Source organism: Diplotaxodon limnothrissa, linkage group LG14 (genome assembly GCF_057381915.1).
Source record: "Diplotaxodon limnothrissa isolate DT_005_m linkage group LG14, D_limnothrissa_male_GT1.1, whole genome shotgun sequence".
NCBI lineage: Eukaryota > Metazoa > Chordata > Actinopteri > Cichliformes > Cichlidae > Diplotaxodon > Diplotaxodon limnothrissa.
In genome coordinates this window covers 18,949,738-18,969,878 of record NC_140609.1, presented here as the reverse complement: position 1 = coordinate 18,969,878, position 20,141 = coordinate 18,949,738, and the positions used below count along the sequence as shown (strand labels likewise).

At 39.9% G+C, this 20,141-nt stretch overlaps 2 protein-coding genes across 3 annotated transcripts; both read left to right on the top strand.

Moving 5' to 3' along the window:
• Positions 1–731: 731 nt before the first annotated feature.
• Positions 732–1,293, top strand: LOC146618715 (uncharacterized). The gene is made up of 3 exons (XM_085369997.1): positions 732–783; positions 962–1,066; positions 1,214–1,293. The coding sequence occupies exons 1-3, from the start codon at positions 732–734 to the stop codon at positions 1,291–1,293; spliced, it is 237 nt and encodes a 78-aa protein (XP_085226123.1).
• Positions 1,294–4,297: 3,004 nt separating this feature from the next.
• samsn1a (SAM domain, SH3 domain and nuclear localisation signals 1a) lies at positions 4,298–19,139 on the top strand. 2 transcript variants are annotated; one of them, XM_085370825.1, is made up of 15 exons: positions 4,298–4,321; positions 5,790–5,957; positions 6,268–6,314; positions 7,139–7,179; positions 7,479–7,562; positions 8,320–8,414; positions 10,270–10,393; positions 11,783–12,213; positions 15,172–15,252; positions 15,566–15,694; positions 16,218–16,335; positions 16,453–16,604; positions 16,717–16,929; positions 17,072–17,219; positions 18,906–19,139. In XM_085370825.1, the coding sequence occupies exons 1-15, from the start codon at positions 4,298–4,300 to the stop codon at positions 19,058–19,060; spliced, it is 2,010 nt and encodes a 669-aa protein (XP_085226951.1). In that variant the 3' UTR covers positions 19,061–19,139. The 2 variants fall into 2 exon arrangements, with proteins under 2 accessions (XP_085226951.1, XP_085226953.1); XM_085370827.1 differs by lacking the exons at positions 4,298–4,321; positions 5,790–5,957; positions 6,268–6,314; ... (3 more) ...; positions 10,270–10,393; positions 11,783–12,213 and adding an exon at positions 14,291–14,409.
• Positions 19,140–20,141: the final 1,002 nt, after the last annotated feature.

The window sequence follows — 20,141 nt, the reverse complement described above, 5'->3', positions numbered from 1 at the left end:
CCTGAAATGCCAAACTAAGTGCTTTAGAACAAACAGACTGGTGATGCTTCTGTTGCTGTGTCCATCGTTTGTGCAGCCTATTGTCTGTTACATATCATAAATGTTGTTTATTGTATGTTGACTCGCGTTTAGCTCACATCACTCTTGTGTTAACCGTTCAAAAAGCCTTACAAAGCAGTTGACATGATTAAACTGAACAGGCTGAAAGCTGAACGATAAAAAGTCCAGTAAAGAAATTGATTTTAAAAATAATCTTTAGAAAATGACCCCCAAATAGTGTGCTCTCATTTCATAGTATGAATGCACTGCAGAGTTACCTTGAGCACTGGGTGATAAGAAAACAAGGACAAAACTGAAAAGGTGTTCTCTCGATGTGGGATATGTGTTTTGAAATACAAATAGATAGATCAAAACTAATCACAGATCTCATCAGAGAAATCGAAAGGTAAATATAGCAACACTGATAATAATTCATAGTAGCAGGTTGAACTAGACTTTAGGAGCTCTTATACACGCTGCAAAAAAAAAAAAAAAATCCACGTTAATCTGTTACTGTAAAAAGTCTTTCGCTTTCTTCTTCTTTGAGACAAAAGAGTTGAAACAAAAACATCAGACATAATTTACTGGCACATTTATCACAAGGAAGTGCATGACTGAGTTGTAGTTTGGTATGTGGTGTTTTAGTATAAAAGTACCTGAGCGGGAGGATTATCCACATACCATCTGACAACATGAAGGTCCTGCTGCTTACGCTGCTCTTCGTGCTGCTGTGTAGCACCCAAGGTGAGGCCTTGTCATTCTAGCTTATATTCCATTTTAAAAGCAAACTTCTGATTGGGCTAGAAAATAGGTTTGATCTGAGGGAATCATTTGATTACACCTGGACTTCCTGACTGAGATGAAGGCTGTTGTCTTAGTATTGTAACATGTTTTGATGGATTTTATCCTTTTTTTTAATTAGTGCTCACTCTCAATTGCTACATCTGTGTGGATGAAAATGACACAAGCTGTAAGACAGAGACAGTTTGTCCACTGTCAGCGCAGTACTGTAAAACCAGCCTGAATGGTGCGTAGGATTTGTTTTCTACTTTCATTTTGTTTGTTCTCATGTTCATGATCTAATATGTGCGCTCATATATCATGTAAAATAATACAATTCCAACAATGGTGTGATGGTATAGTGATTGTATTTTTATTTTTTATTTTTAAACAGGTGACAGAATTTCTCGATCATGTGAGGAGTTCTGTGCTGAGGACTATTTCACAACCTGTTGCAGAGAGGATTTGTGCTAGGCCTGAAGCACCCCTCCCGTTCACTTTCACTTTCTGCTTAATCAAATACAATGAAAAAAATGAAATTACATTAATCTGAATGCAATGTCATTTGTTTATTTACCCAAACGGAATCTATCAAAATCACGCACACTTGATTAGAGTTTGACTTGCTCTCATTCATTATGATCCCAAATACATGACTGGAGATTACGGTCATGGATTTTCTTGTATTTTTTTGTTTTTCTTAATGAATAGATGTGGGAAACAGGGCGAAACACACCCACACCCTCTTAATCCTTTCCTGAGTGACTTAGTGGGTCAGAGCAATAAGCAATGCTATGTGGGTCACTGTCTATCTCCACTGTAATAAAAGTTGGACTATTTTTTTAAACTGCTAAAAAAAAAAAAAAAACATTAAAAGTTGTTGTCTTAATCTATTTGTTCCAGCTGTCTTTTCTTACAGGGCACAAGTGTCTTGCCTGTTTCACACATTAAAATCTTCATACATTTTCACACGGCCCCATGTGGCCACTGTAAGACTCCCTCACTGGTTTCGTTTGGGTGAGGTGAAACTGAGCTGATAACCACGGACCATAAAACGAACATCTCTTTTTAATGGTTCAACATGAGGTCTATAATGATTCGATGCTCAAATGATTTAAGATTTTTCATTTAATCCTTTTTTTTTTACATGCATGTAAACACAGTCACACTTGTGGTTGGCACAGGTCACTCGCCTAGCAGCATTCACGCATCCTGCTTTGTTTTCAGATATGTCAGACCTGTTGTTGTTAAGAACCCACAGTATGCAACAGGCCAGACTTGTTCTCAGAAACAATGCACTGCTGCACTGTGCATTGTTTTGTTGATGGAGAGATAAAAATACTGCAGAACTGTATACAGACTAGAAGGCCATTTTAAAGAGGCTCATTAAATCATGGGAGGTTGGCTGAAGTCAGCCACGAAGTGATTATGTGGTTCATTTAGGACTTGTGCCACATTAAAAACCATTATTACGCTTACCTTGCTGTGCAAAAGGCATAACCACCACAACATCTGACACTAGAAGACAACAGTGACATGACTAATCGAAATGAGCTGAAAGGCAGCAAAATACATTTCAGCATCACGTCGTTTTCTTTGAAGTACTTCTTTTATTTTCATGTTTGTGAAAATATAGGTCATATTTTTTAATCTCTCCAGCTGTTTTCTGCTCTGCATTAGAGGAGCTCAGACAGTATGATTTGTGGATTAAAAGAGCACCAACTTCACACTTCATGTGTTACAACTTAGTGCGCTTTGAACCACTCCAGAGGGATGATCGATTAGTCTCTAGGTAACAAAAAACAACAAGAAGAAATGCATTGCATGCAAAAATAACCTTATATTTTTTGTGCCTCACCACAAACTGATATGTGAAAACTTTCCTACATTTATTGTGGTTTGTCAAAAAGTTACTTTAAATATTTCAAAGCTGTGGAAAAATACTTGCCTGCAACTGTTGCCCACACAGGAAAGAGCTGTTACTGATCACGTGAGAAATTGTGTGCAGCGCGCTCAGTGTAGTGTTTGTTTTATTGTCTAAAAACCTGCCTGAGGGCATGGTTGTCACAGATGAACAGTCTCCTTTCAAGTGCATTTTTTTCCACACATTACATTCCCTTTTGCTATGCTGTCTTTAAATTCCTAACTTGTTAAGCCAAGCACAGATATACACATTGTTTTACCTCACTACATTTATTACCTTCAAGTTCAGATTTTAACACATACAATGCACATGTATTTAAATAATCTCCCCATAACTGTGAAAAATAAACTGCAACTTCAAAACTACTCCAACTGCTACATTAAAGCACAGCTTACATATACTTAAAGCACATATAGTTGCCATCACATCCATGACAGCATACTGTAAATAGTATTTGATGTAACTTTATGTAAACAATCTGTTTATGGGCCTGTGTAATTTGACTAGTATAAAGATGCAGGTGGTTAATTACTACATTACTACTACATTTGGTTTCAATTTTGTATTAATGCTAACTGATTACAGCGTTACAGATAGATATAAAACCTACATTAAATTCCCACTGATGTAAGGAGGAACACATCTTAGCACTTAAAGCTATAGATGATGATGACAGAAAGTATTGAAATTCCACTACTTACCTTGCATCATGGCAGAGATTAATGCCTCAGTTTGCATAATAACAATAAAAAGTCTTGAATCTGGGTTTTTGTGTGTTGCCTCAGAATCACAGGATATGTTTTTTTTTTTTAAATATATGTTTTAAAGATTACCCCAGCAGGTCCAGATGTTTATTCTTGCACTCCGTTAATCAGCTCAGTGTGCCCAGATTTAAACCATGACCTTTATGATCAGTCCAGTGTATACAATGTGCACCGCTGGAGTAAAGTGGATATAAGAAAATGACTTTTCCAATAAAACGCATGAAAACGCTGCTTATACATTCATATATTATTGATCTCAAAAACTAATGTCATCTCTAGTCAATTGTTCTTAATGGAATGATTAATTTTACCTTGATTTTACCAGTGATCCTCATAATTATTGATTAATATTTATGATTGATAATATTATTTAGGCAAAAGACTTTTTAGTCTTAAGTCTTCCTAAGTTGCCTTTAATGAGGAAATTTACCTGTAAATTTTTGTTTTTGTAATTTCACTTAGGTCAGAATAAATAAATAACATGGCTGCTCGCTGCTTCCCTACTGGAAAAAAAAGAAAAGAATCAAAACAAAGACAGAGTCTGCTGATCCACCAATAGTGGGCTTGTTGTCAAGAGTGAATCCTGCTTTAGCTGCTAGAGTAATGGTGGGCCATCTATTGGATTAGTGGAGGGATTTCACTGTGGTATTAATCTGAGAAGACAGCAGGCGACCGAGGCTGGCCTCAGACTGAGCTGTTGTGTCTTTCAGCCTCTGGCTTTCACTCGGCTCGCTGTTTGTCCTCCATCTGACGCACCAAAGCAAACTGAACCCGAGACCTCGCAGCCAACATGAACCTTTTCTGCTTTTCTCTGGTAAGATGCATGCATTTGTCTTCTTTACAGAACAGTCTGTGTGTGAGTCGCAGAGTAAAAGAGAAACTTGAGTTGCAAATCTGAGGTTAGCCACAAGAAATATATCGTGAAGATCAATAAATAACACACTATGCATACCTAAATGTGTGGGAAGCTACAGAGTGTCTATCTAGGTTTTTAATCGCAGTTTTCCTACAAAGAAGCAAAACATGATGCTAAAGCGCGGCACTAATCTAATGAGAATGGTTGCTGCTACATCTTCTCGGTAAATAGATCATTGATAACCTGCTGCAGAAAGTTTGATCATTAGACAAGTCCTCCTGACACCGACCTTGTCTTCTTATCTTCCTTTGTCTGAAAACTTTAAGCTTTGTTTGCCATAAAGTTTTAAGCAACATTTCACAGCAGTTCTTTTATTACAGTATGTATTTTGAAGCCCTGGTTTATGTATTACTGACTAATTTCTTTATGCCTACAAGTGCTGTTAAAAGTGTTTATTAATGAAGCCACAAAAGCTAAGATAAGAAGCAGGAATACACACGTGTGCACAATATACACATGGGTACCTCAGATGCTCCTGCAGCTGTCATGCTGCACGTGGGGATGTGACATGTGGGTTGGATACTTTAAACTTGTCTCTGCACAGATGTTGGGGATGTTTACAAATGATCAGACTGATTCAGCATTGCCTAGAATCTCTAACGGATGTCGCACCTTTTAACCACTCTGCTCAAATAGCACATACAGCAAGTTTTCGTGCTGCCCGTTAACCCAGGTAGAAATCTAGAAAAGAGAAAAAACAAACACAGCAGCAAAGCAGCAGCATCTCAAAATACACACTTGTTCCCCTGCAAATACAGGAACTTACACTTCATTTGGAAGCTTTTTGTTTAAACCATTTTGCACTACATCTTACATTTTGAGTACTCTGTAAAGACCTGTTATTGGCCCACAGTCATATGAGTCAGGGATTGATTTTCTAAAAGATGGAGGACTCCAGTTCTGTCTCAGACCACTCATTAAGAATTTTGTGGTTTGGTTTAACCAGGAATGGTTGAGTAGAGAAAGAATACAAAATCAATACTCTGCACTATCTTTTATCATGTACACCGATGAGACGTCACAGTACAGTCAAGATGAGCTGACGAGAGAAATTGGTTATGCGTTCCTAGAAGGAATCCCAACGAATCAAACAAAATTTAATCCACGCTGAAATCAGTTCTGTCGAAATTCCCTCATCCATGGTTGACAAGCAAATTTAAAGGAGCTTTGGAGCAGCATTGGTGACATTTCCCTGCAGTCATATCAAATCCTCATAACTACAATTTTCATATTTTGCATCTGATTACAATGAAATGCAGATTTATGTGCTGGAAACATGGATGGAAACAGATGAATTTCATATCCGGCTGCCAAACTGCAGCCCTCTAACAACTGTGTGTCTTTTTGTCTGTCCACTGGGCATCAGGAGGGATCTATGGACAGCCTGTACGAGGCGGTGCAGAGCTCCAGCGACGGCCCACCACAGCCTGTCCCGAGCCGCTCCTCCAGCCGCTCGTGCAGCCGCTCCTGCAGCCCGGCAGTCTTGCTGAATGATGGCACAAAGTGGCGAGGCTCTGGAAGATCTATATCCATGGTGTGTGTCATGAAAATCTCGTACATTGAAGCATGTTGTACAGACTGTGAGCGGTGCGGGCTTGTGAACAATCATGACCAGATTGTATGGGGTCACGGCCTTGAGGAGCTGTGACATGTAACCAGATTGAACCTAAAAAAAATAAAGCTGATTATTAAATGATGAGCAGAGCCAGTTGACAGCTGCCTCTGAGGCGAGGCCAAATGTTCAGTTTCAGTGAATCTCTACATGAATCAGCTGGAGGATTTTGTTGAATGTGGCAAGTTGCTCATTTAGTACAGACAGCCTTAAATGCTTTGTTTTCTTTCAGGAGATGCCTCAGACGCAGAGAGCCAACTCGAACAAGAAGAAAAGAAGGTGAGCTCAGACGTAAATTACTCAAGAATGTTAAGATCGTCCTATATGCCCCACATTACAATGCTTTAAGCTCGAAGCTCAATCTGCTCTATCTCCACATATTATGTATGTCACTCCGCTTCGAACGGACAGGAAAATTGTATTAAAAACATCAAGTAATCCTGGAAGGAATTAAGGCTTCTGTTCGTCTAGTGCGTGCTGTGGCCTTATTTCTCTTTCTTTTGTTGGTCGAGCGTGCAGAAAGCATAAAGCTGCCCTGCCAGTGACAGAGCTTTCGCATTGAGTAATAATATGGCTTGAAAGGCTCCCTGTTTATTTTCGCTGTGGGTTAATACTGTAAATCCTTCCTGCAGCAGAGCAGAATAAATTGGAATGCTGCGCTTAAAGAAGAGGGATTGACGTCCGTAAGACACAATAGGAACCAAAAAAATCTATAAATTGTTCAGCTTTGTTGACAGAGAACTGTATTTTGAGAAGAAGGACCCTTCACACTGTTGGGCCAGCAGAAGGCAGATTACGGCTTTGGGCTAGCTGGACTAAGCGGATTCAAGGTCAACACCTTTTACTCCCTTGGCCTTTCTTTGGACAACGTACAACTTTGTTGACGCTGTAAACGCATAGAAAGATTTAACACAGTGGACATCTGCACAGCATGAGTCTGCAGTCTTGTGGTCATGTTTTGTGGTTTATGTGCTCCATAGTTGCCTTTTTGAAGTCCCAGGCTCTTTACTTTGTGTTGTGAAGAAAATAATAATGTCTAATTTGTTTTAAATAAAAATAATAATCCAAGATAATGAAATATTTCTTTGTTATTTTACTTTTAGGACACATATATCCAAATCTGCATCAGATAATGAAACACTAGGTGAGTATAACAATTTCTAAACTTCACTTTTTATTAGTGCTAAAGTGTAACTTGTGCATAATGACTGTTTACAACATGTGTTACAGCCCTGACTCCCTTTCACAAACCCTGAGGTAGACTGCGATGAAATAAATGTGTATTTTGGAAGCTTCTAATATTATTTATATTCAAACTTCCAGCGAGCTACCAGGCTTTATGTCCGTGTCTCATAATGCTGATAATGATTTTACTATCAGTGGCTTCCATTCACCCCAACTTTTCGCTTTAAAACCTCCAACGCTCGTCTCTCTCCACGGCAGACACTCCCGGCTGTAATACTGCAGTGTGGCAGCATGCCAGGAGCAGAGAAGATTTAGTTCACATCGCCAACAATCACAATGAAGGTAAGCAGGAAATAAAGAGGCTAAGCTCATCTAAAGTTTATGCCAGCACTCATCTGGAGTCCCAGCAGGACGCTCAAAGGCAGGGTGGGGATTTCGAACCCAATTCAGCATTAAAAAATGACCCCAGACTATCGGCCACTGTGATCTTAAATGGGCGGGACCATTGAAATTCGCCTTTCTGTTAGTATAAAGTAATTTATCAGCCCATTTAATCTAAACCCTGAGATCTCTTAATATAAGAAGAAGAAGTGCAATTTTAGCAAACTGTCTCAATTTGTCTACATGAAAAAGAAATGCTGATGCAGTAAATGGAAAAAATGCTGTCAGCACAACTCTCTGTGCTCGGGTTTTAGGAAATAAATGAATACAAATAGAGAAAAGGTTCTGGATGCTCATTTGTCCAGACTGTTAATGGAAATACCCAGTTCTTTTTGGAGAGTTTCTATAGTAGATCATTCAATTGTTTACCTATTATTTAGTTACTTTGGTGTAGTATGAACAGCAATGGAGGGAGGTCTCTGTCAGCAGGACAAGCTGTAAAATGTAGCGAAATTCCAAAGATGTCCAGTGGGCCAGATTGGAGTCATTTTAGGGCCTGACTCTGGTCCCCAGGCCTTATGTTTAACATTGGTCGGGACAATATGCAATGATGTTGAAAACAACAAGTGAGAGAATGTTTAATTTAATTCTAAGATTTGCTAATCATTGAGGCAAATTCCTTAAAAAGTCCTCAGGTGTACACATTGTGTTGTTGCAGAGATGCGAAAGACGAAACACAGGACAGAAACCAGAGGTGGGAAAGGAAGTCATCATTCTGGCACCAAGAAAAAGGAGAAACAGACCTCAAGCCAGGTTAGAAGAGTAGTTTCACTTTTAGACTGTTTCACTCAAAACCCTCTCTGCAGACATGTTTCAGTCATGCAATTTGTAAACATTATAAGCACCGACACCACCACCTGATGTGACTTGCTGAGAGATAATACAGTGCAGATGGTTCAAAGAGGGGTGCACCTCTCTGTGTAATCTCTGGACCACATGGCAGAGAGGGATGTGAAAACTCTGTGTGTGCGTGCGTGTTTAGAAAGGTTTAAAGGCCTCATGCCAGGTTTCTCAGTGGCCAATCTACCTATTGCCATCATAGTTAAATGAAAACAAAGCATAGCTTGCCAAAACCGGTTCAGCAGCATTTTTCCTTCCTCAAAACACATTATGACAACACTGACATTGTCACATGATCGCTGAGCGCATATCTGCAAAGACTTATAATGTTTACAAATCTTGCAATCCTGTTATCCTTTGTTAATCTTTGTGGGTACCACAGCGGTATCAGTTTGGTTTTAGGTTTTAAGACCATTTTGTTCATTTGGTTGGCTGGTTTTAATGCCTACTCTGAAGTTTATTGCTCCCAAAAGGCTGATAAATCTGTGCCAGCATCATGTTTGAGCACCTTCAACACACCACAGCAGAGCATTTAACAGCACCGACACCACCACCTGATGTGACTTGCTGAGAGATAATACAGTGCAGATGGTTCAAAGAGGGGTGCACCTCTCTGTGTAATCTCTGGACCACATGGCAGAGAGGGATGTGAAAACTCTGTGTGTGCGTGCGTGTTTAGAAAGGTTTAAAGGCCTCATGCCAGGTTTCTCAGTGGCCAATCTACCTATTGCCATCATAGTTAAATGAAAACAAAGCATAGCTTGCCAAAACCGGTTCAGCAGCATTTTTCCTTCCTCAAAACACATTATGACAACACTGACATTGTCACATGATCGCTGAGCGCATATCTGCAAAGACTTATAATGTTTACAAATCTTGCAATCCTGTTATCCTTTGTTAATCTTTGTGGGTACCACAGCGGTATCAGTTTGGTTTTAGGTTTTAAGACCATTTTGTTCATTTGGTTGGCTGGTTTTAATGCCTACTCTGAAGTTTATTGCTCCCAAAAGGCTGATAAATCTGTGCCAGCATCATGTTTGAGCACCTTCAACACACCACAGCAGAGCATTTAACAGCACCGACACCACCACCTGATGTGACTTGCTGAGAGATAATACAGTGCAGATGGTTCAAAGAGGGGTGCACCTCTCTGTGTAATCTCTGGACCACATGGCAGAGAGGGATGTGAAAACTCTGTGTGTGCGTGCGTGTTTAGAAAGGTTTAAAGGCCTCATGCCAGGTTTCTCAGTGGCCAATCTACCTATTGCCATCATAGTTAAATGAAAACAAAGCATAGCTTGCCAAAACCGGTTCAGCAGCATTTTTCCTTCCTCAAAACACATTATGACAACACTGACATTGTCACATGATCGCTGAGCGCATATCTGCAAAGACTTATAATGTTTACAAATCTTGCAATCCTGTTATCCTTTGTTAATTGAATCTCATTACTATTAATGGTAATGAGATTTTCCTCACCCATTCAACTCTGCCTGTTTGTAGTAGTCCTGCACAGCTCTCCCCTCTAACAGAGAGCAGGCACCCTTGCTATCTGTCTCCTCACAGATCTAAACTAGAAGTCAGTGGACCAGCTGAAAGAATCTAAACTCAACCCCCTAAATTTTCCATTGCTCTCATCAAGCCTGTTAAACACTCCCTGCCAGAAGGTCACACACAATGAATCAATGTTAAGGGGTGTGGGATATTAGAGGTTCTGGAATGAAAGTGTTTAAATGGTGAGTGTGTGTGCATTTGTTTATCTTTTCAGAGTGTCCATGCCAACGGAGTGGCAACAGAGTCCAAAGCAGCTGTCAGGAGAAACCCCAAAAACAGCAAGAAAGCAGGCGGGAAAAGTGGGAAAGAAGGGACAAAGAAAGCAAACAGCTCCAGAGGTAGGAGCTTTCACCAACATTAACCATCATTTCAAACTCTTGGTTGCACCTTTATTCACAGTGGTTAACACAGCAATCAGCTGTTTAATATTTTAGACCGGACACAACCCCAAATGGCTTTGTGTCTCCTTCTAGAATCAAACCAGGTATCTTTAGCTCGTTACGCAAACGTGTAAAGCACTATAGTATATTTAATACAAAAGAATTAATGTCTAGTAATCATCAGTAAATTTAAAATGTATTCACGGTACAAATTACATGTCGGAAGATTGGTGGTTCAATCCATGTCTGCATGCTAAAGTATCCTTGAGCAAGACAGGCTACTGAACCCTGAGCTGCTCAGGATGCATTCATTGCAGTGTGAGTGTGTGTGAATGAGTAAATGAGGCAAGCGCACACTAAATGACAACTTTAACATTTAATATAGTGTTTTATGCATTGACATCATAGCTGATAAAAGTAATACTTGCATTATGATGATGTGAAAACATCTAACACTTCGTGTATCTCTTAATCATGACCAAAGGTTTTTGTGGTTTTGTAGAACAGGTTTCATTCTTGCTGCTGTTTTCATTCCCAGAGGGTCAACTTTAACTGTTTAGTCAAAGTCACTGATAGCGCACCGGACATCCTTTAGTGTCGCCACTGTGACCTGTTGTAACAATAGTGACGTTGCTCCTAACTTGTTGCATTTTAAACCAAACCACAGTCTCTTCCTGAACCTATTTAAAACACTAGTGAATAAAATTCAGTTTTTCAGCATTTACTCTAACCTTCACCTACACCCCGCTGCCTTAAAACAAAGATCAGAAACATTGCTTACAACTTTACAATAGTAAAAGAGTTTTTTTTTTTTTAATGATATTGTTATTTTTAAATCTTGCCTTTGTCCTTCCTGACGTTTCTAGAATTTCTATGACTCTATGACTAAGAAAGATTTTGGCTCAAAATAGCAGAACAGCTACAGTTATGTGGCAACTCCAGTTAATGCCCTTTAAAAAAGTAATCAACTTTAAATTCTACTTCTGCTTTTAAGAGTTGCAGCACCTTCAAATTACGTGTCTGCGGCATCCTCACACCTCTCAGAGGGCCACAGCGGTTCAGGATGTGAGGGTTACAAAAGCCAAGGACATACTACACATACTCTGTTTGGCCAACCTCCTGTTTCCTCCTCTCTTTTCGGTACTGCTTCGACATGTAAAGTGATCCTCACAGTGAACTGTCTCATTTGACTAAGTCATTTCCAGTTCAGTTTAACTCTGATGAGGGTTAAACAGCAAATCATTGCATCATCTAAGTTAAATAAAGTTACACTTGAGTCTGATCCCAGTTTGAGAATGGTGAGAATTGTTGACTGTAAGTCAATTTTTTTCTTGTCCCCTCTCTCAGTGTGCTCCCCACCTGGCATGATGAGCCCACAGATGGGACACCACTTTCCCGAAGTGCCGTACAGATCAGACAGGAGGCCCTACCCGGGTAAATTCTCCACCCTCCCCTCTCAGGAGAACACAACCCCAGGCCGATGCACTGACATGGCCAGCCTTCCCGGTGGAGCGACGCCCACCCACCACCAGCGGTGGAGTAACCCTGCTGACAGCAGTCTAGCCTGGGGGACCGTACAGCACACCTGCCGCAGGCCTCTAACAGAGTATCGCGTCTACTCCCATGACTTCATCACGGCGCACGTGAAGGAGTGGGAAGGAAGACAGGAGCACCGGCAGGTAGTGGCCCAGGATGGTTGCTTGAAGCAGGACTGTAAACCTGAGATTCCCCCAAGGGTTCCGCGATCTATCACTGATGTGGACCTGTCCGAACCAAATGTAAGTTTCATGCTGATTGCCACACAGTACTGAGACTGAACTAAAGAGCAGTGAACTAAAAATGGCAACAGTTTTTCAAGGTACTCAGCAGATTGGTTGTCCCAAGAGAACTTCCTCTGAGTGTTTCAGCTGCCTTTCGACCCAGGCTGACTGGATGACGCTGAGCTGAGGGTTTTGTGGTGGACATGTGATCAGCTGTAGGATTCATATCTGTCTTGTCACTCAAGATAGTTGTCTGTGGTTTGTCAAATGCAGTCGAATGCATTTAAGACCAATTAGGTGCCTTGCTGATGACATTTTGTGGTCTATGAGAATTAATTCTGGTCACTATGTCAGCGCTATTGACATGTCCCCAGCCTCCTCCCATACAGAACATTTTGCATTTTCTTTAAAAACGTCTCCTACAGATGCTAATATTGGTTGAACATTGAGATGTAGGTGTGGAAATTGATGACTTTGTGGATTTTCCTCATTGCGCAGCTCATTGCTAACATCACGCAACGGAGTGCACATTTGCACGCACATGACATCTCTCAAAGCTTTAGACTCTAAGCGATACTCGGTGAGCACGTGTGGCGTGTGAGCCATGTGTTACGCAAAAACAGTTGTCAAAGCCCAGGATGACTAGGGAGAAAATTGTCTGATGAAAACAACCATCCAGTGCAGAGATGACAAAATCCCCATGGATCTGTGGTGTCATTCGTTCTTAGAGTCAGAAAGTCATTTAACAGAGAATAAATCCCCAGAGGACTATAAACAGAGATGGCGCAGGGTGTTAAGACTCTATCTTGTCCTTTTACGAACTTCCCGTGAGATAGTGATAAGAAAAGAAAACAATCAAGTGAAGTGGTTTTAATTTAATTTCCTCTGAATTTGCTTATTTCTTGTTTTGTCACTGGGGAAGTTAACATTAGCTCTGCAGAACTAACAGTGCACACAATGCATGTCAGAACAGTTTTGATATACTTTTGGCATACAACTGTATCTCAACAAAATATTTCAATGAAGATAGGGTGGATTTTTTTTTTTAAATCAGACAGGAAACCACTAAAGTAAGAAATTTAAAATCTTGATCTAGAACAAAATGAGTTTCTTTTGTTGTTGTTGTTGATTGCAAGCAGCAGGATTAGACTGAGGTTTAGGTCTGCAGAATTCCCTTTTCCACAACCGACCGCAGTGTAAACATGACAAATCCCCAATGTGGCGACATGAGAGAGGCAAGGTGGAATCCTGTGGAGGCTAAAAACTCCCTCACCTTTTCTGATTCAGTGGAAACACTATGAGTGTGTGGGTGTGTTTGTAGATAAGAGTTTTGTAACTTTTATCATTCGTCACCGATTTTAGAAAAAGGGTGACTTGTTTTAGTGTATCCAAAAAGACATAAAGCCAAAAAACCCTCAGTTCCACACCAAGAGGGGAGGTCGACCGGAAGGTATTTCGACACACCAAAGTTGCCACTTTCAGCTGTTCCTCTGTCATAAATCCACACTTCCTCAAAAGCGTTCTGCCCCACATTAGGAAATGAACTAAGAAGAATAATTACTCCAGCATCATTTACCGCAACAGAGTTCCCCATTGCTGATAAAAGGGAAAATTTGAGGTATATTGAAAGAAGAATTGAATTAAACAAAAGAGGTTTTGTCTTCTTTTTATTCCTGAACTACATAAAATAGCTTTCACTGTGAAGCTTTTAGCCTCATTGGATAATTGAACCTGAGTTGAGTGGCTACATGTATATGATTGTGGCATACTTATGCACAGTTACAGACCAACATGGTGGTGTGGCTCACCATCAGCGTCTAAAAGACGAGTAGCAGATACAAGACAGATGTTTGAACAAGCAAATGCCACATTTATAAAACTGAAGTGCCGCTATTCCTGGAAGTGGTTCTAGTTGTTTCGCTGAGCCGGCCACAAAATGCACACATAAGCATTCGTATTTTTCCCCTTTCAGAGCTGCACTGAAAGAAACAGTGTGAATTGCCTCACATCCTGTGCGTTCTAAGGAAGTGAGCCAGCCAGCCCATCAGACAGATAATCTGTGTGTCAGTTAACACTTCTCTGTAGAGGAGTACAGCAAAGACAAGAGCAAAGGACTAAGATCCGACTAACACCTTGAAAGAAAAAAAAAGGAGTTAGAAAATGTTACAGAGGGCTGCATCTAATGTGTCAGACAAAGCAAGGAGCAAACCAAAGGTGGGTGAAAATAATTATGATCAAAGCTTCAGGGTCCAAATTTCACTTGTGACATCGACTCCGTTACAAATTTGTAGAAGATGAGGCTCAATCTAACATCACCAATTATTGAATTAAAAACTACAGTCTGCTGGGAGCAGCGCGATGTTTTTGGAGAATATGTCACAGTTCATTTTTTAAATGGTGAAGAAAGTCTTTAAAATAAAACCTTGATTTCTGCCAGTGTATTTTCAGTCAGAGAGTGCACTCAGAGCTGCATTAAATCAGTCTGCACAGGGCTGTCTAGGAGTATGGAGCTCATATTTAACCAGGATTTCCAGGGATTATTCATTTATATGATTATTTTTGGTGCTGTGCTGGGGAGATGATGGAGGCTTGGGAGAGATTAGGCTGACTATTAGTTTTATGAAAACCTGGGGGGGGGGGGGGACTGAAAGAATTAAAATTGAGCCAGAGCAGCAACGACTTGTCGTGTCACCAGTGCGCTGAGGGTAAACTGGTTTTATCAACGTACTTGTGTATTCGTTTAAGTTTAAAACACAAGCTCTCATTTAGTGTGTACTTGACTTAAAATCCTAGATTTTAAAGGAAGGGGTTTTTTTCTTTTCTTGTTGGTTTTTGTCTTGTCCTAGATGTTTTAAGACTGTTAAAAGAAAAACTGATTATATTTGGCCTGTGAAATCTCGGGTCACAGCACGATTGTGCTATTCAGACGTTGTTTAGCCGTCTTTGTGTGACATCTCTTTTTACCCTTCCCCACAGCGCTCCACAAGCTTTGGCAAATTTGAAGGTCTCAGACATCACTCATCACAGGCCAAACCGAAGGAAAATGGAACCGCTATGGTTTGTAGATGTGCTTGTTTTTCACTTTTGTAACCCTGATGTCAGCAAAATTTACTTCAATAGCAATAATAGTGTAACCGATGCATGAGACTGCCATACTTAATGCAGGTTTTTCACTCATACATTAAAAAGCGGACTGAAAGCGACACACTGGATTTTTTGAGAACAGAAAAACATGTTGTCAATACTAAATATAATTGTAGAATTGTAGAAAAGAAAAAGAGTTGGTGTTTTGTTTTTGTTTGTTTTTATTTTAGGTCGTATTCCTTAATATCCCCGTTCAGTTTGTACTAAACCATGTTTCTTCACACAGGTCACAGAAGAATGTGAAAGTTCAGACCCAAACAACTCAGCTGGACTCCGGAAGAAGATGAAGGAGATTTCACTGACCATGCGCAGAAAAATGGGCAAAAAACATGCCAAGTCTTTATCCGAGGAGACAGTGAGTCGCTGAATCACTCACACACACTTTTACATCAATTAACCGAGCACTCTGATAAGGTTTTTGACCGTTCACATACACACATTAATGCTTTAGTTCTCCAGCGCTGTTTTATTCTAAAGAATTTGTGCGCAAGTGATCAAAAAGTCCCTCAGCGTGCAACAAATTCGAGGCCACGGACATCACTTACTGCAAACCTGCTCTGTTTATCACTTTCATCTCCTCTGAAACCACATCCTCAAACTGTGACGCGGTTGTTGGCGATATTTAGATGACTGTTTGCTGTCATCTGCATCGAAAAGTGTCTTCCTGCAGTATCTGTGTTTTTCTCAAACAGCGATTGAAAGATAAGATGTTTTGATTAGCTTTGGAAATTTCATAGCCTACACCTCCACCTCCACTTTTACATGGAGTCGTTCGAATAGTCTGCCTAATTGTGCACACTCCGTCCCTGTTTATCTGTTTATGTAACGTTGCTGCCTTTTAAAACCGTGGGCCTTGTCGTTTTTTTTCTTTCCTTCAGGGCGATGACACAGACAAAGAGCCAGATGCAGAGACAGAAAGCAGCCCTCCAGCTGAGAAAAACTCCACACAGACAAGCAACTCCTTGGAGAGTCTTTACAGTGGCCAGAGCTCCTCCAGTAAGTATCTGCTCATAATGCACACCCAGACATAGTGAATAAATGTGTGGTGTTAACCAGTAATACACTTAGATGAGTGTGTAATCCTCCTGTGCTGTGTTGTGTTTGTGGGTTCAGGTGGTGTGACCAGTGAGTCCAATGGCTCTGGTCAGAGAGACAGTCTGAGGCTGGAGGAGGACGGCTCGTATCACGGACAGTTCTGTGGCCGAGCTCGAGTCCACACGGATTTTGTTCCCAGTCCATATGACACGGACTCCCTCAAACTCAAGGTAACTCTCCATGTCCACGCTTTACATGGACATGGCTGTACTTAGACAGGGAAACATCTGCAGTAACAATGAAGCAGTCTCAACCATCTTTTAATAGATTTTTTTTTCCAAGGTTGGTGACATCATCAACATCATCAGTAAGCCTCCAATGGGCATTTGGACAGGCATGCTCAACAACAAAGTGGGCAACTTCAAGTTCATCTATGTCGACGTTTTGGTGGAGAAAGAAGAAGAAGAGGAGACTCCCAAAATCAGACAGCAGAAGCTGTGCAAAAGACCTCGACCTAAAACACTGCTGGAGTTACTGGAACGCTTGAATCTGGAGGTGAGGACCAGATCTGCTCACCTGGGGTCTTTTGTCTTAGTTTAGGGGACGAATCACAAAGTTTTCAAAGACTTAGTCATGACAGCAAAACATTTAAAGATTTGTGCTTTAGTTTTACAGTCGGTGGTTGCTCTTGTTTTAGGAATATGCTTCTGCACTGATGCTAAATGGCTATGAAACAGTGGAGTCCCTGATGCACCTGCAGGAGAAACATCTTATAGAGCTGAACGTCAAAGACCCAGAGCACAGACAGAAGCTACTCACTGCTGCTGAATACCACTACACAGAAGGTCAGAAACACACCGAGCAATCATTGTGACTGGTTCTAATGCTAACAAGTAACAATATGCAGCACTTAGTCAAGGGAGATACTGCTTCATAAGAGTTCACTCCTGAAAAATGAACATTCTGAAAAATAAAAATAAAGATCCTCTCATGAAGGTTTCAGTATTCAGAAGTGGGCTGCACAGACTGGCTCGCAGCAGAGATGCAGGAGTCAGCAAATGAGACTAACAATTTTGTTAGCAGGCTCAATCGGTGTTATGTTAAGCCTGAAAGTAACACCACACTGAATGTGAAGCAGCTGTAAATACAATACAGTCTTCACAGAGACTGTATATTAAAGAAGCTAATAGCTACCTCACTTATTGTCAATCACAATTTTATTTAATAGCACATTTTATTATACACAAACTAAATGCTTTTAACATAATAGAAAAATACATAAAAACCTAAACCTTTGTTTCCAGTCCTACCCTTTATTTCCTGTCTGTAACCCGTCCCAGCAACCATAAAACAAAGAATAAAAACTGTACAATTGGCTCTCGTCTTTTAACCAGCAGTCATGAGAGTTACATTTTCTGAGTAAATAATAACTCTGTGTGTGTGTGTGTGTGTGTGTGTGTACAGACAGCAAAATCTTTGTCCAGTAATTAAATACAATTACATCCCTAAAGTCTTTTAAGCAGCATGTGGAGCTGCTTTGTTTGATTATGGTTAAAACATGGTAGAATTTACTCATTAGCCAATCAGAAGTGAGCATTCAAACAAACAGCAAGATAAGGTAAAGACTGTATTAAATAAAAACTCTCTTTTTTAAATTAAGAAAAATATTTTATATTTACCATAAATATAAAATGAATGGAAGTGTAATTCTGTCACTTTATTTCTGTGGGACAATAAAAAAGGGTTCACTCTGTAAATATGTGGGTAGAAACAGGTAAAGGCTGAGACATTTGTGCCGTAGAGAATAGAAATACATCATGCACACTGTGAGAAGCTTATTGGTGACTTCCTGTTACTTAGATAGAAAGTGCTTAACATGACAGAAGGTGTTCCTGTAATCTGAAGTCTGGAAGCAGTCTGACTGATTATCAGAAATCCCTGCATGAATGAAAGCAAAACTTTCCAAAACAATCCAATATGACAGTGGAAAAACATCCACAGGCCTTTTTTGTGGCTTCGTTCATGTTTTACTTTGTGTAATTTAAGCAGATGTGCACAAAGTCAAAGTAAATGTCAGTGTAATTTCTTTTTTAGCTCGGCTTGGTTGACAGTGAAACTAAACAGATGGCAGCTGCTGCAGCGTGACCCTGCCAAGCTCACATTAGACACCAGTAATTTAATCAAGCTGAGCTAGATTAGTCGGATTAGCGGCTTCTGTTAGTTAGTTTAAAAAACAATGAGGAAGAATATTTTTGCAGTTTACAGGAAAAAAAATTAGGTGACATATTTTCTTCTAGAGTTTCCTGCTTCAAATCATATGTATTTGGGTCATGTGACAACTCACCAGAACATCCTCTGGTCTGACACCAATAAGCAACATTTGCGATAATGCGTCGCTATCATCGCAATAAATCATATTAAAATTAAACGGTGTCACCCTTCCGCATCTAAATATGGCTTCAATTCTGCAAAGTAGTACAGATTTGAATATTATGACATTTAATTGAATTCAGTTTGGTTTGTGGCTGCAGGTGATGATGTCAGGGATGCGGAGGAGCTCAAATCTTCCCACAGTCTGCAGGAGGAAGACAGCGACTGTCCCAGAGACTCGGGCTGCTTCATCCCGTCAGAGTGTTCAGACAGCAAGGAGGACACAGAGCCCGTCACAGACGCCGTGGAGTCCTAAAGCACATGTTTGTCATTTGTATACTTTGATCAGAGTTTAAGTTGCACATTTTCTTATGACTTTGATGAAAATGGTTTTAAAAGACTCATTCCATAACTTTCTGAAAATGTCACAATTGTATCCCTTGTTCCAGTGAGGGAACAAGGGATACAATTTGCTTTGTATATGCTAAAGCTTTCTAATGTGGAAGCTTTAGCATATACAAAGAAGAGACAATATTCTTAACTTCATATTATCTTTTTGTCACTTTATCACTATGATAGGTATAGGCATTGAGTTTTGGCAGTAAGTTGCCAAAATTTTGTCACATTAATGTCATTTGTATTTATTGCATTCTAAATCTTGAATTGTTTTTGCGTGTAAAGCTTTTATTTATCACAGCTGCATCATTTTGACCTTTCTTGTTACGTCTGATCTCTGTTTAACTTTCGGTCTACTTTCCTTTCCTGTGATTTAACAGCTGTTTGTATATTCAGATCTTGTCTGTAATGCATACTCTACAGATTGACAAGTATACTTTTTTCTGAAAGTGCATTTGAATGAGATTGTGTGTGAGAGAGCCTGTGTGTGAGCATTCCTGTGAAAAGGAGCATTCATTTATTTTCAAAACTTTTTGTAAATAAAGCATTTTAAAAATAGAGTTAAATATGTGGTTTGTGTTTATTTAAAGACTCTAAGTAATACAAGAGTACAGTCTCTGATAGAGCCAAGTCCACAAGTACATCTGTACACACGGATTGCACCTCTACATGAATTTAGCTTAATTACCACTAACACATGACCCTACACTGTGTTCACTGCATCATTCCATGTTTGGCACTGATCACCACCTGCACTCATATCTATCTACTTAGCACTTTTAATTCTTATGCTTATTTTTATTTTCATGTCTATTTTAGCTTAATTTATGACAGTATGTTTGCACTGAAGCACCGCAGCAATTTCCTAATGTTGTAAACCTGCTCAACATTTGGCAATAAAACCCTTTCTGATTCTGATTCTGATTAAATTAAGGTCTACTTTTAATAGTACTATTGCTAATACTACTACTACTAATAATAATAATAATATTTAGTTAATA